At 40.1% G+C, this 17,110-nt stretch overlaps 1 protein-coding gene across 2 annotated transcripts in view; it reads right to left on the bottom strand.

Annotated features, from left to right (window-relative positions):
• Nucleotides 1-649: 649 nt before the first annotated feature.
• LOC127171322 (cyclin-dependent kinase 16) overlaps nt 650-17,110 on the bottom strand; it is a 66,715-nt gene continuing 50,254 nt past the window's right edge. For both annotated transcript variants that reach the window (XM_051119896.1, XM_051119897.1), the window contains 4 exons: nt 13,621-13,663; nt 4,921-5,011; nt 4,646-4,723; nt 650-2,302 (listed from right to left, as the gene is read on the bottom strand). In XM_051119896.1, coding sequence (XP_050975853.1) covers nt 2,211-2,302; nt 4,646-4,723; nt 4,921-5,011; nt 13,621-13,663 — 304 coding nt within the window. In that variant the 3' untranslated portion in view covers nt 650-2,210. The remainder of the gene's footprint in view (nt 2,303-4,645; nt 4,724-4,920; nt 5,012-13,620; nt 13,664-17,110) is intronic.

Here is a 17,110-nt window from a genome sequence, read left to right as displayed (position 1 = left end):
CATAGACTACCACTTGAATTGTCCACAAAAAAAAACGGCATCCCTGTTTCGGATCTGTAAGACTATCCCAATATCTAACGTCAATTTCGTCAAATAACAGTGCTTATTGCTGGCAGAGATTTTACCCTTTTAACCATTATAGGCTGGTTGCTTTCACACACTGCAGTCACACAACTGTGTTCAAACACCTTATAAAAAGGGATTTTTGCATAATAGGTTCCCTTTTTAAGAAACACTGTTCTACATAGTCTGTACCCTGATTTACCATAAAGACGAAGAAGTGCCACCTTTGCACATCAGGTATTCTGCTTCAAACTGATTCCACCTGAGGTGAAAGCGCAACATTTTTGTGTAATTAGATTAGATTCAACTTTATTGTCATTGTGCAGAGTACAGTACAGAGCCAATGAAATACAGAAGCATCTAACCAGAATAGCAAAACCTATGTATACTCAAATATAAAATATTACTTCTGAAAGCTGCAATCAGACTGGATTCACTCAAATAAGTGCATGTAAACATACTCAGTGATGATGGCTCATGGATCACTCCTTGCTGGCACTGAACGGCCAACTTTTGGTTACTAGACTTTAGCTTTAACTACTACTAACACACTCTGATTTGTCTTCCACAGCCTTACATTGACACCTTATGATTGAGTTTAAAACTGAATTACAATGCTTCATACCACAGTATGCATATGTGCACACATGATTGTGTATTAGTGAAACCAATCCTAAGCATATTTACATGTACAAATGAACACCACACTTCAGGTATGTCCATATGGTTAGTCTCTACTGAAAGGTATTCTTTATTTGAATTTTTCTCTTCATTGTCGATTGCATGCTCTTTGTCAAGTGTCAAGTCAAATGTCAAGTTCCTGGCTATATTCATCTCAGCAGTAGTTGTGCACTAGTGTGACATCATCACGTACCACCCCAATCTGAGTTAAAACAAAACACTTTGTTGATAAGTCTTCCCCTGAGCTGAAGAGAGTGATCAAGTCAGTCAAAAAGAACCGAACATAAGTATTATTGCATAACATGAAACAAAATGGTTATAATGGCAAACAACTACTGGCTTATTTCGGATTTGACCCTATGGATGCCTCTAAAAATATTGGTATTGTTAGAAATCGTTGGGAGTTATGGCGTGAAGAAATAAATGTGGGGTGCTTCTCAAACAGACGGCTACATCCTTCTTAGAGTCCACTCAAGGCTAAAATGAGACGGTCTAGAAAGTCCACATGTGCGTCATAACTTTAATACTTTAAATGTACTTTACATGTCTTTGTATTAACTGACTTTCTACGAATGCAGTATAGTCTCCCTGTTGTCTCCCATTGGTTTATGTCATGGGCAGTTAATTTATAAACCATAATGCCTCCATCTTCAATATCGTTTTGTCCTGCATTACATAATGAAACTGGACAAGTTCAGTGCCTTCAACGCATGCTTAATGAAGGACATAAAACAAAGGATGCTTCAAATTGAGATGGCCTTTGGGAGTGCTTGATGTGGCAGCCTTACTAGGATGCAGACTTCCATTTGAGAAACATCCCTGTGTAGGAGCAGTAGTGAAGGACCACTAGGGGACACCTTGTTTTGTCCTCATGGCATGCTTCCATGTTTGGCATATTCACCATCAAATACTGTCACGTGGATGCTGAAGTGCTGAATTATAAAAATCTATTTGGTTTTGTACAGGCTATACAGTGGTAAGATGTGGAACTCAAAAATGGTCAACTTTGAAGAAGAAAAAAGCAGCTAAAATTTGGCTAAACTTTTAACTAAAATCCAAGATGATGAACATTCCAACATGGCTGACACTGAAAGTACATTGAATTTGGCTTGGCCCCATTGTAAAGTGGGGGAAAAAGGCAAAAAACTAGATAGGTTAAGTGGCAAATTCTAAATTTACCCTATGGTTATTTGGGCTGCCACATATTTCCATGACAGAAGAAAAGATAACTAACAACGCTTTTGGGGCATTACACATCTTTGGTGCTTGATGCCTATCAGTATGCATATTTTCCCTACTCTGTTGTATTTCATACAGATATTTACATATAGCAAAGAAAATATGTGAATAAATAAAAATAAAACAACTATAAAAGATACTTGCAGAAAACCTTGTAAACAAAGAAAACAAAATATGTTACAGAAGTACAAAGGAAAGTAAGGAAAGTGGTTACTATATAAGCAAATTTATGAAGAGAGGGGGGCAGCATGTAGAACACGATTTATTCCTTCAGGGAGAAAATGTTCAGGTGGGGCAGATCCCATTCGATGGACCATCGCTGAAATATATAATGACATTAAAAAAGTCACGAATTATTTTAACAAACCGCTATGCAAATCACAATAAATTGCTGCTGATACCGTTAACAAAATAATGAACTTAGTTGTTTAAACTTAGTAATATAAAGTTATTGAACAAAGTTAACTCTGCCAAGTGTGTAATAAATGAACTTTGAAAATAAATATTTGTATTATATTATGAGTTAAAGTAAACGCCCTAATTCAACATAAATTGTGCTCTTGTTGAAATAAGCTATAATATTTATACTAACTTTTGCTGTTAATCAAAACTAAGACATAATTAAGTCTGCTTACCTCAGGGTCTCCAGTCCTGCTCTTCAGGGCCACCTTCATGCAGAGTTTAACTTGGTGTCATTTTTAAAATACTTAATTAAAGAGACAAAATGGCTGCTGGTGACAGATTGACAGGAGTTTATTTAACAGTAAGGAACAAATTGATCCAGCCACTTCATTCGTCTAATTAAGTGTAATGACAAGACAGGTCAAATAACCAATGTTTGTTCTGTCGGTAACTTTTATAGTGTAAGTGTCTATGATCCAACTGATCTCAGTTTCACTGAAGATGTTATTAGACTTTAGAACTGACTACAGCTCTTAAAACTATGAAGAGAATCTCCAGACTTAGAGATACAGGCTAAAAGAGACCAGGGAGCATGGATTCAATAGATCAAGACAAGCCTCCACATTGCCTTAAAAGTTAAGTATCACCAGTATCACTGATAACCTTTAATGCTAAATTTAATTGTTACCAAAAATACATAAAAATTGAATGGATGAATGAATGAATGAATGAATGAACAAATAAATAAATAAATATTTTTGGCTACAAAATCAACTGGTCAAAATCTTTGCTAGTCCCTTTAAATTATGCCACAAACACAAATGTGTCTTAGCAATTTACTTACATATTTCACTTATCTAATAACTTACATCTCAATATTTTGAGAATTATGGTATGCTTAAGCATAAATTATAAGAGGACTTACAAAGATGGGCATCACTGAAACTGACATTATATGGCAAGATAGCATTAATAAAAATGAATGTGTCTTATTTTTTTCAGTTTTTAATCTCAGCCCCAGAAGATTACTTCATGGAACTGCAGAGGGTGACTTTGTCAGGATAAATACACTCAGACAAAACGTCAGTTTAATCCAAGCAAGTTTTATTGAACAGAATTGATGACGGAGTGCAAATGTGAGTAACTGAGGCAAATGAACAGTACCGAATAATTGTAAATAATGAACAGAAGAGTGTCTTTCTTGCACAGGGAACCATCAAGATGGATGGATGTGATGAGAGCAGCACACGCCTCAGGTAAACGGAGATGGGGAATGTCAATATAATATAACAACAGATGGACGACACTTGGAGGGAATCGTCTGAGATCACTAGAAGATATCACTTTGAAGATCACAGGAGATAAACTGGGATGCACACAGGAACTGAAGTTCAGGTGAGAATCACAGGTAAGAGCCTGTGTCCTTGTTCGAGGCCAAACAACAGGGAAACTGAAGTGTGTGCTTATATCTGGCAGGTAATAAGGTGAATAAATGAGTGACAGGAGTTGGTGATTAGTAGTCTGGTGATTGAGAGCATTGTGTCACGGTGCTGGGGGAGCCTTGTGAGCCCATGACAGTTTATTATTAAAAAAACAAAAACCTTGCATGAAACCGAAATTAATCTAATGTTCACACTGCATGATTTTAGTTGCATCTAGCTGATTTTGTGTACACACTACACACTACATACATTTGTCAGCGATTTCGACAAAACTGTGAGAGAGTGAAAATGAGGGCAAAAATCATGCAGTTGAGCTGTACCCACAGTTGTCACTGTTTGCTGGCTCAAAAATTTCCAGGTTGAAGCTACACTCTGCAGGAAGGGGGCCCTCCAGTAGCAGGATATGACATCCTTGTCAAGTTTACTATTTGTTGTCATATTTGTTAAAAATGAACTATTATGTTTATTATACTATTTAAATACTATATTTATACTATTTATTGCTGCTGGTTGTTGTCTGCCTATTGTTTATTATTGCCTACTTTTCAAAACATTAATCAACATATTCTCAGTAAACAGTATATCCTTGCTGGTGTGTTCCTTCAGTAAACTGAATGATGTACACACTGTTTCATACTATGACATTAAATATTATGTCATATTTTTTATGTCATACTTTTTCTTTTGTTTTACTTCTTTAGTGTCAATTACGTTCTAATCTGATTTTTTTGAGAAGAGATGAAAATAGGGTTACTATTGGCTTTTTCCTCTTCTTTTTGTACAAGGAACTCAAAATTCAGGTAAATATTTTAACTCACCCAACTCTCTTTGAGCTGGAAAGTGTTTTCCTGGGTCCTTCTGAAGTCGAATCTCCTTGACAGAGAAGATGGGGGCAGCTGGAGTGATAGAATTTAACAAATAATTAATAAAGACAAATAATTATGACATTTCAGTTGTGAATGTATGACTTTATAAATGTGCAGAAATTGTTCTGTTCAAGACTGTCCCTGCAAATGTATGTACACAGGATTACATCTTACAAACCAAATGAGCTTATAAGACCATAACATTCCTTCTAGTATGAAATACTTACTGTCAGCCAGGTCCTGCACTTTTTCTCCCAGATCTCTGAAATAAATGTGCCGAAGAGCCACTTCTGCTGAAATCCGCCGCCGTGCTTCAAACTAAAAAACACATACATCTAGTGTGAAGTGTGAGTTTGTTTTCTATGTGCATGTCTACAAATGGGATCTCACCGCAAATACTGCATTAAAATATAAATTGAAACCTTTTATGTTGTACATGTCTACAAGTCCAAGTTAGTTATGAGTTTGTAATGGTGATAGCCACCCAAAACACAAATAAACTCTTTTTAAAGATTTTTTTTTTTTTGGATGCCAGACAGAACTTTCATTATCCCAGGACAGCAGGACATCCCAGGACAGCAAACAAGCAGAAACTAAAGACCACTTGTTACTTAGTTAATACACAGAAATATTTAAAAAATTGTGTGTAATTGAGTGCAGTGTGGGTGTAGTATTGTGTAAACGTGGCTTTGTGTAATAGCGGTATAGGGTACACTGACCAAGGTTGGTGGTTAGGTAGCTGGAGAATGCAGCAGGTCATCAACAGACACTATAAGAATGCAGCTTGCTTTGTCTTCACTTCAGAACAGCTTACTTGGAAACAGTCATTCTTGAAAGTGCAATGCTTGAAACGTCGAACTCCAAAGCACACCCAACATCATGCACAGGAAGCATCAAATCATTAAATCAACATTGTGATTTGTGGCCATCTTTTCCACCCAATCGTTAATTCATCTCGCACATTGCACACCAACTCACTGGTGACGTGTCATCGCCATAATGTTGTAACATTGTTACTACGCTACTATGCTACCATAAATTTCAAACGTAGGATTTCTTCCACCTCATCAAAGGCTTCTTGAAATAGTCCAAGAAGTTTTTGCTTTTCCTGGAACTCCAAATCCTCAGCTGCTGAAAAACACATTTATAAGTTACAGACGTGTACATCCTCTATTTGATACAGTAAGACCCATTCCATTTTGGTGCTAACTTTGCACAAAATTTATGCTTTGCAGTTTATTGGGGAATGTTTTGTAGCCATACACGGTCTTTGATTTTAAATGTTAAGTCTCTCCTCTTTTTGTTGTAGTTGTCTCACGTAGTTTTCTTACTATTTTCTTTGGCTTGCGTTTGCAATTGATGAAGATGATGAACCACATCATAGGAGGCAGCATCTGTAGTTAAATTAAGACCACAAAACATTTTACCAAGCTGGAGTTCTGCTGCGGATAGTCCGGTGGTCTCTTGAATGGCTGAATTCAGGGCAAATCGGAATCCTGGTAAGAACCGGTCCTACTTCTTGTGGTTGTCATCCACAAAGGCTGCCATCATGTTATTGAGGCTCCGATTCACTCTTTCAGTTATGATGGGCTGTGGGTGGTATGTTGTGGTTAATTTACTGCAATTCTCACACAACTTTGAATACAAGCTGTACATCACTGTCTGAGAGTTGGAAATCTGCTATGACCCACTGAATCAGGATCTCCTTTCTAAAAAAATAGCGGAAACATTTTGGGGAGCAGCGTTATGAATGGGGAACAACTTCACCCATCTGGAGTTATAATCCACAAAAACAAGCATGTATTAATTTTGGTTTGTACTTTGAGGTAATAGGCCCATGATGTTGACTCCCAGCATTTGATTCAGCCGAGTGGTAGTTTTTTAGATTTGTTGTAGTTTTCCAGCTGGTTTGTGATTATCACTCTTTAACATTTGCCATTTCACACATCTCCTTACATGTTGTTTGACGTTGGACTACATCCTGGGCCACTTCCTGAAGTTGCATGTATGTTTTGAACATCCTACCATGTCCACTCAGGGGAGTGGAGTGGTAATGCTGCAGTAAGGATGACCGGAGACTGCTAGGAAAATACACTCTATAGTGGAACTGGTCATTTGGCAGGTGAGTTTTCTGATATAACTTGTCCTCAACAACCTCATACTGGTCCATCAGACTTACACAGTTCTCTGCAACTGCTTGCAACAGTTTTGTAACTTCAGGGTCTTTGTGCTGTTCATCCCACTGGACAGCATCTGACAATGGCAGTTCTGGATCGCAGTTCTGGAGACTGCAGCCTGCAGCTTGAGGTTGGAGATGACCTGGATAGCATATCCAAGGCTACGCTGAGTTTCCCTTTCCGGTACTCAATGACAAAATCAAATTTTTGCAGTCAGAGGATCCAACAAATGCATTTTTGCTGGTGGTTTTCGTGGAACACATGACCCATTTCAGTGCAGAATAGTCAGTGACAACTGTTAAGAGTTTGTGTTCCAGGTAGTGCTGCCATTTTTCCAGGGCCCACACGACTGCCAGACATTCTTTTTCTGTTGCTGTGTAGTTAAGTTCAGCCACAGTTAAGATTCTACTTGTATAGGTGATAATCTCTTCTCTGCCAGCATCTTTCCATTGTGCCAAGATGGCACCCAAACTGGTGTCACTGGCATCGGTGTATATGGTGAATGGGTACTAAAGATTGGGATGGCCAAGGAGAGGTGGTGAGGTAAGACAAACTTCTAGCTGTTCAAATGCTTGTTGACACTGAGTTGTCCACTGAAACCAATGTCCCTTCTTTTTAAGTGAGTTGCCGGGTTTAGCTATCCTTGATAAGTTCGGGACAAATCGATGGTACCACCTGGCCAAGCCGAGGAACCTTTGAACCTCCATCAGGTTTCAAAGGGTAAGCATGAATAGCCTCAGTCTTACTTGGGTCTGCTTTTAAATATTAATGTCCTAGAAATTAGATTTTTTTTTTTAAACAGAACGTCTTCAAATGAATAGTTAGACAGGCAGTCTCCATCCTAGGGTGCACGGTTTACCGGTACTAGAGTAGTATCGCGATACTAAGGGTCCAAAATACTAGCAGTGCCACTATATTTTTTAAATGGTAGTATCGTCATTGCGGTTCTACCGTAAGTAATGTTGTATGTGGCCTGTGGTGCAGTCGCTAAAATGTTTGAACACTTGTGCCTGCAAATAAATAATATAACGTCTTTTTTTGTTCTATCTTCTTTCTGCGTGCCCTTTAAGTGCTCAAAATACTCACTTTATATGCCATATATGGTATTGTGCATTTTCTGATACTTTAGTTCAAACACGCATCTGATTCAGTTCGTTTTTAATTTGCAATTGTCTGTTCCTGTGAATACAATGAATTTACATACAACGATTGACCGCGACAGTCTCTTAAAAAAGAGCAACTCACGTAGAGAAATATGGAATTACTTTGGATTTTTACCTGATGAGAGTGGAAGACCTATTGATGACGGAAAACCCATCTGCCAAAATGCCAACAGAGAATTCAAGCTAAAGGGGGAAACATTAAGCACCTTCAGACGCATCCCACATCTTTTGCAGAGTGCACGAAGGTTAGTGAAACTTATTTGCCTTAAATAATTTACCTTCATTTTTAAAGATGTCCTGTTTAACATTACAGTACGTTTTATACATCTGCCACTTCTGCATTTCTAAAATGTTTTTGTTTTGTTTTGTTTACACTGATTTTATTAGATTGATCAAATATCATATTACACTGATTGTATTTGATTAAATTCACACTACTAGCCTATTATAACGTAAATGTAAAACACATTTGTGTTTTCTATTGTATTGAAAATAAAATATGAAACAGGCTATTGAATTTATAATTTATTTTTTATATTTAAAAAAAATGTTTATGCCTTTTACAAGTAAACAGAATCCAAGTAATTAATTTCAAGTTGTTTACTTTTTTCAGAATCAGAACCATGCTGTCCTAACTGGTGCCCAAAGCCATACAGCTACACCCACCACCAGCAAGTTGCAACCCACCATCGACAGCCTCTTTGAGAAATCCAAGAAGTATGAAGCAACATCCAAAGAAGCAGCTGTTCTAAACAGAGCTGTGGCTGAGTTCATTTGCCTTGACCAAATACCAATATATACAGTAGAAAGGTTTGGATTCAAGCAACCAGTTAAGAAACTCAACAGCAAATACGAGCTGCACAGCAGGAACTTTTTCATGAATAATGAAATACCAAAATTGTACACAGAAACTAGAGAGACACTAAAAGCAGAGCTTGAAGGATCTGGATTTTATGCCTGTACAACAAACTTCTGGACCAGCAGAACAATGCAGTCCTACATGGCTATAACTGCTCAGTTCATAAAAAAGGACTGGCAGATGCAATCATGGTGCCTGGGCTGTGCAGACCTTAATAGTGACCACACAGCAGAGAGAGATGTTGGGAGAGCAATGGGGTCTCAATTTACGTGACATGGCAGGAATTACAATGGACAACGCTTCAAATAACATCAAGGCCTTCTCTGATTGTAACTGGATTCTGTGCTTTGGGCATAATCTTGACTTGGTAGTTCACAAGGGCCTCAGCGTTGATCATGTAGGCAACACCTTGTCTCGGCTTAGAAGAACTGTCTCTCCTTTTTCACAATCCGCCAAGCTGACAAGACAGTTAAAGTCAAAGCAGGCTGACGTTGGTGTACCACAACACAAACTGATACATGATGAACCTACCTGCTGGGGGTCAGCATATGACATGGTGCAATGCATTTAAGAACAGCAGCAAGCTGTTTGTACTATGTTAGCTGATAACAGAAACAAGTGGCACCTCATGCCAAAATACCTGGATGTTACTACAATGAAAGCGCTGAAAAATGTGCTTGGCCCTCTAAGGGAATTTACTGATGCACTAAGTGGAGACCAGCATCCCACAATTTCCTCAGTCCTGCCTCTGCTTTGGAAAAGTGAATCAATATTGACAGTGTCTACATCTGACAGCCAACTAAGTTCTCGGATCAAGGATTGCATAAGGTCTGATCTGCAAAACAGATACAATCAGAAAGAGGTACAGACAATGTTGAACTGTTGTACATTTTTAGACCTGAGATTCAAAGATACCTTTGTATTTAATGTACAAGAGGTGGAAGCACAGTTTCAGAGCAGGTTGAGGAAAGCTTGATACATGCTGTCCCATCAGAGAAGATCCCAAATCAGCAGCCTAATTTCAAGTGTCCAAAGTCAGGGCTAAGTGGACTTTTGGCAGGGATTATGAATGAGAAAAGAGGAGCAACGCCACACACAACTGAAGATGATGTTACGGTCTCTGCAGCAGAACCACAGGTAAGATTAGTGTACTCCATTTTGTATGTTTATATAAAATTAATTACAACACTTTGCAGCTAATTATGTGAACATAAAAGACTTAACTGAATGTTACGTATTTGTATTTACAGCAAAAGCTAAGGAGGGAAATGGAAACATACCACAAAATGCCAGAGACAGATGCAAGAGATGACCCACTCAAATGGTGGAGACAAAATGAGGGCAACTTTCCAGTCTTGTCAGTGCTCGCAAAAAGATACCTGCGTATATCTGCTACGAGTTGTGTATCAGAACACATTTTTAGTACATCAGGGAACATATGTTCACCCCTCCGTGCAAGGCTGACGTCACATCATGTTGATGTTGGTGTTTCTTGCAAAAAATCTGCAACAGGTCAAGAAATTGGACACCTAAACTGTAAAGGCGCCATCATTAATTTACTCAGAATTAGTAAAATGTTCTAAGACATTCTTTTGCAAGAACTTTTCAGATGAATGTATGAATTATATTTTTTCTTCAATTTCATTCTTCACTGAAATCCCAGTTTTGTGACTTTGCTTATCCAAATTCAATTCTTAATGCAGTGTTCATACTTAGTGTACCCTGAGGAGAGTTTCAATTTGCATGATTTCATTACTGAACAGATGAAGTTGCGTGGCACATTGAATTAGTTGCTTCATGACTGTTCTTGAGTTCTTGAGTTTTTTTTTAAATAGCCAGTTATTCATTCTCATTAAACAATGATTCTGAGGACAATTTGGTCTGTTTTTATTTATATCTTCGTATTTCTGAAAATTGCTTCATTTCATAGATTTGAATTAAGAATTAATACAATATCGCATGGTATCGCGATACTACTTGGTATCGTGATACTTCAGCTGGTATAGTATCGTAACGTGTTTATGGTATCGTGACAACCCTACTCCAATCTGTGAAGAACAGTCCGAATATCATGGAAGTGCTGGTTTTTGAAGGTGAGTAAATGATGATATCGTCTATATAGACAAAGTATATTCCATAAGTGTCTGGAAAGTAGTGGGAGCATTTTTGAGCCCAAACAACTTAATAATTAATTGATAGAGACCTACAGAAGTAATGAAGGCAGTCTTGGTTTTGCTGTCAGGGTCCACTGTCACCTGCCAATAGCCACTCTTGAAATTGATGGTTGAGATGATGGCTGTTCCAAAGAGTGATTCCAAGATTTTCGTAATATTGGGCAGAGGGTAAGCATCACTTTCTGTTACAGAATTAACCCTTCTGTAGTCTACACACTCTAATCGACCTTCTGTGTCACACTGCTCCCAATTTCCCCCCAACATTGTGGTCTTCACCTACCAAGCAGTCTACTCTTAAGTTCCACAAACAATTTTCACATCAACCAAATTCATACCACTTCTCCAGACAGCCCTCACTGTGAGTCCCAGGTAGATGTTGCTCTGGAAAATTGAATATTCCAGGATGTCTTCAGCCCCCAAAATGCTTCCCTCACCTACCATGGGACTGTGGCACTGACCTACTTTTAGTTGTGCATTGCCCAAGGAATAAATTTACCCTCTTTCATTTCCACATTAGAAGGCTATGAAGGTAGCACTAATCCAGAAATACACTGGACCTTCTATGTCCCTGCCACTTTGAGTTTCTTCTTCATGGCTAAAGAGGACACAGACCTGAGGCCCTATATACAGTAGACTATTGCCTTCGTCACACCCACTAGCAATTACAAATATTGGGTCATGTCCAATGGCCTGGCCAGTGCTCCCTCCATATTCCAGGGTTTCAATAATGAGGTGTTCTGGGAATACCTACATTATTATTGATATTATTCTCATATACTCGCAGAACGAGACAGACCATTGTTGTCATGTGGTGCTGGCACTCAGCAGATCGAGGCAAAGCCTGGGGGGGAAGGTTGAGCCAAAGGGGTTGAGAATCAAGGCATAGTTGTAGAACTAGAAGGCAATGGTGTAACCAATGTAATGACTGGCCAAGGCAGAGCCAGAAAAAAGAGGGAGCTACTTCATGGTCTCCTCAATTTCCTGGCCATCTTGAATAATAGACAGCAGAATAGTTTATGGTCCAAGAAAAACTGCTGCTAGATCCAAATGCTGCTAGACCTGTCTGTTCTTCTGCAATTAAGTTGCAAGAAGGATAAGTATGAGCAGGATCTAGATGCAGCAGTGAAACTTTAACAACAGCTCAAATTAATTCAAATCAATCCTACTCAGGAGAGATAAAGACACAGGAACAGAGAAACCACTTGAAATTGACATAAGAACAGACAACAAACAAAACTAAACAGGTAGTATTTACAGGGAATATATGTGATGTGATCTAAGAAAACCCAACACAAGGTTGAAATTTTACCTTTTTTAGCTTTGATAACATATGAAAGCTGAGTTCAAGCCCTTTCCAAAACTGTTTTTATTTTGCCTATAGCTTGAACGTAACCAAAGTTACGGCTATCTTAAATTGGCTTATACTGACAATTTTTAGGAATGGAATTTTAAGAAAAACAAGTTTAAAGTGAGACGGCTTTCACTTTCACTTTTACGGGTTTAATGAGAGCTGTCTGTCATGTTTGGAGTGCTACTCTGCATCATTAGACAAACAGAATGTTGTTTATCATGGGCATAGTCTCCGAACTTTTGATCACCCCTTTTATGTTTAAATAGCATGAATAATGCAGCCTGCCTTGTAGTAAAAGCAAACACAGCGCAACTGTTTGCACACTGTGCATTTAACAGACTGTCATCGGACTCCTCCTCTGATCCTTCATCTCTGGATGTGAAATAGTCCATTATAACATTGTTTAGGGCACCGACATCACCAAGATTAAGCAGATTGAGATTAGTAAAATCAGTTAAGTGAGCAGCTGCAGTACTTTAGACTGTGTATATTAAAAAAATAAGGTGAAAAAAAACTTTGCGTGCCGTAGTTTACACAGGACTGACGGAGAATGTGAATTGATACACCTTTATTAAATATGTTAGGTGGCTTATTTTGATAGGTTAACTGTTTTTGTGGTGTAAAGGGAAATAACTTCCGCAGCGCGTTCTTAACATAAGAGAAAGGCACAGTCATTTCTACTTGCTGCAACAAATTGCTATTTTTCTGCACTAAACAAGTGAATTTCCGCAAGATATTTTCAGAGATAATAGGCAAGATGTTACACAATAATAATTTAATGAAAACCTAATTTTGACAAAAAATTGACATTCAACCTATTTTTCTAATTTCCTGAAAACGTTCCAGCATGACATCTGAAGGGTTTTCCCAGATCGCATCACATATATACAGAGACTAAATGAGTGTGTTAACAAGACAAAGGTGGACATAATAGGTTATGGTAACAAACTACCATAAACTAGGTCAACTAAGGAAGACAGGAAATAAACATAGGAACTGAGAACACAAAACTAAACCAAAACAGAACATAAAACTGAACTACTCAGATGAACTTTTTATAAATGTTAACACAAAAAATAATCATGAATTTCCTTTATTAGTCTTGACTGATGGTCAATCAAACAAATCTGACATTATGCAAAAATGGTGAAGTAAAATGTAAATCATTAAAGTAGACATCAGTCAATGAAATGCTTACTTTACCTGTAATAACTGGCATAGTAGATCATGACCGTCATTGGCGATCCTGTAGAACAAAAAACACAAAATATATTATAGTTGTAGCTTTCCAGTCTCAATAAAGTGTAGTATTGATTTATCATTTATGATTTAATCACTTGCATTGTATATTTATTACAGCAAAAAAAAAAAGGTCATTCTTTTTCTCATTTGCTATTCACTTTGTTTCTTGTCAAACTGTTTTCTGTGTGTAAAGTCTGTGTACTTTTTACCCATTTGATATCCTTTCTGAAATCCTTTCCAACAGGTATGTAATGTCAGGTAATGTCCAGTACTCTCTTCCACCCTTAATACCATGACTGATGTGAGACCCTTGAGCAAGACACCAAACCCCCAACTCTGGACACCACAGCATTGGCTGCCCACTGCTCCATGTTTTTACAGTGTGTGTGCGTGTGTGTTTGATTACGTCTCACTGCTGTGTGTGTGCACTTGGATGGGTGAAATGCAGAGCACAAATTCCAAGTATGGGTCACCATACTTGGCCACACATCATGTCCTTTCTTTCCTTCCTTCCTTTCCTTTCTACTGTATGGGAAATTAGGATTGGACGTAAAAGTCAACACTAAACATTACCATGGTAGCATGCCCATAACATTTCCCACTTGTCTTTTATTGAGAGCCATAGGTGTTTCGCAAATCTGAATAAATAATTGTGAAAAAAGATAGAAATAAAGTAACAAAGAAAAAAAGTAATAAAGTTCTGAAGTAGGATTGTAATAGTATGTTATTAGTTCACATGAAAAGAATGAGATGATTAAATCACTGAATGTGTTGCTTAATGTTTATTTTTTGTTTGTTTTATTCAATTTTATTGTTTATATTTCTATTCTCTATGTTACGGATCTGGTCGGTGAGCTGCGGACCGCTCACCACCAGATGTCGCCCTCACTCTACTTACACACACAGTCTGTTGCATTCCACCCCGGACTTCATTACCCATCAGCCACCACTCGTGTCACCCGCGTCCAATCAGAGACTGTATAAAAGCCCCGGACCTTTCTAGTGCACTTCACGGATTGTTGTGATTGTTAGCGTTTCCTAGTTTCCTTGTATCCTAGTTCCCTGTGTTTACGTTCCTGCCTGGTCATCTCGTTTACGTTTGTCTGCCACCTACCTTTTCGGACTATTGCTCGGATTGTTGGATTATTCTCTTGGATTGCCCCATTTCAGATACCGTTCGCCCCTGGTTTTACTCTCGCCTGTTTTACGGACTCCCACTGTGCTTAGCCTGCGTTGTTCCTGTTTGCTTGTTCGTCTGACCCTGCCTGCATTGACCATGTATCTGTCTCGTCCTATTAATAAAAGCATGCATATGGATCCGCTCACCTCTTGTCTTATTCACTCCGTTACAGAACAATCCGTCAACACAGGATCCAGCAGCTTTCACCCCGGACATTCATTCGACATGGACACTGACAGAATTATTTTCCGGATCAAACAAGGACCACACACACTAGAGCAGTATATCCGTGAGTTTCTGGCCATTGCCAATTATTCCACCCTCCCGGACTGTACTATCATGGAGATTTTTTGTGATGGTGTCAACGAGCCACTGAAGGCGAGACTAAGACGCGAGGGTCCGCGTTCATCACTCGCGGATTTTCTGAACTTTGCACTGTTGTGTGTGGGTTCGCCGTGCACCGTGGGGGTCGCGCAGAGGGAGCGCGACAACGCGGCAATGGCGACCGCGCGTCCCACTCGCAAATTGGCGGTCATGCCTGAGCATGATGCCGCGAACGCGCTAGCCGCCTGGATCGCTCGTGAAATGGCAGCCGTGATGGAGCGCGCTCGAGCAATGGCGGCGATAGTGGTGCCCGTTCACAAAATGGCGGCGACTGTGGTGCCCGTTCACAAGATGACGGCGGCACTGGCGCGCGCTCACAAGATGGCGGCGACGGCGGAGCCCGTTCACAAGATGGCGGCGAGGACAGAGCTCCGTCACGTCACAGCCGCCATACCAGAGCCATATAAAGTTGCAGCTGCATTTCCTGAGTCAAGAAAAGTTTCCAAGTCAAGTCAAGCTGCAGCTGTATTTCCTGGGTCAAGGCAAGTTTCCAAGTCAAGTCAAGTTGCAGCTGTATTTCCTGAGTCAAGGCAAGTTTCCGAGTCAAGGCAAGTTGCTACTGTGTTTCCTGAGTTAAGTCAAGTTTCCAAGTCAAGTCAAGCTACGGCTATTGTTCCTGTGTCAAGTCAAATTACAGCTGTCGCCCCTGTCCCAAGTCAAGTTACAGCCATCTTTCCTGAGCCACTGCACAAGATGGCTGCCACGCCAGAGCCACTGCACAAGATGGCTGCCACGCCAGAGCCACTGCACAAGATGGCTGCCACTGCACAGATGGCTGCACTGCACAAGATGGCTGCCACGCCAGAGCCACTGCACAAGATGGCCGCCGTCTCCAAGCCACTGCACAAGATGGCCGCCGTCTCACAACTCCACAATATGGCTGCCATTCCAGAACCTGTGGTCCGCACCCGGACGCCACCTGTGGTCATGATGGCCCACGTGCTGGACACACCCCTAGTGACGGTATAGGCAGCTAAAGTGGCGCTCCATGTCGCGGCGGCTACCCCTGAGTCAAGTCAAGCCAAAGCTGTCGTTCTCCATGAGTCAAGCCAAGTCACAGCTGTTCCCCACGAGTCAAGTCACGTTACAGTTGTTGTTCCTGAGTCAAGCCATGTTGTTCCTGAGTCAAGTCACGTTACAGCTATTGTTCCTGAGTCAAGCCATGTTGTTCCTGAGTCAAGTCACGCTACAGCTGTTGTTTCTGAGTCAAGCCATGTTGTTCCTGAGTCAAGTCACGTGACAGATGTTGCTCCTGAGCCAAGCCATGTTGTTCATGAGTCAAGTCCCAGTACAGCGGATCTCCATGAGTCAAGCCAGGTTGTAGCAGATCCTCATGAGCCAGGTCAAGCTGCTGCTGTTATTCCAGAGCCAAGTCAAGCTTCAGCTGCTGCTCCGGAGTCAAGTCAGGCTACAGCTGTAGCCTTCAAGTCCAGTCAAGCTTCCAAGTCCAATCAAGCTTCCAAGTCCAATCAAGCTTCCAAGTCCAGTCAAGCTTCCAAGTCCAGCAATGTCAAAGCTGTCGTACCTGCATCAAGCAACGTCAAGGCTGTCGTTCCTGCGTCAAGCAACGTCAAGGCTGTCGTTCCTGTGTCAAGCAACCTCAAGGCTGTCGTTCCTGAGCCAAGTAAAGTCATTGTTAACCTTCACAAGCCAAGTGAAGTCAGGGCCGCTCTTCCTGAGTCAAGCAACGTTACAGCCGTGGTTCCTGAGTCAAGTAAAGTCATTGATCTTCACAAGCCAGTTCAAGTCACCGCTGGTCTTCACGTGTCAGAACAAGTCACTGCTGATCTCCATGAGCCAAGTCAAGTCACCGCTGATCTCCATGAGTCAAATCAGGTCACTACTGATCTTCACGCATCAAGTCAAGTCACAGCCGATCTCCATGAA

This window comes from Labeo rohita, chromosome 9, assembly GCF_022985175.1.
Source record: "Labeo rohita strain BAU-BD-2019 chromosome 9, IGBB_LRoh.1.0, whole genome shotgun sequence".
Classification (NCBI taxonomy): domain Eukaryota; kingdom Metazoa; phylum Chordata; class Actinopteri; order Cypriniformes; family Cyprinidae; genus Labeo; species Labeo rohita.
Note: the sequence above shows the minus strand (reverse complement) of the source record. Positions and strands in the feature narration are given on the sequence as shown.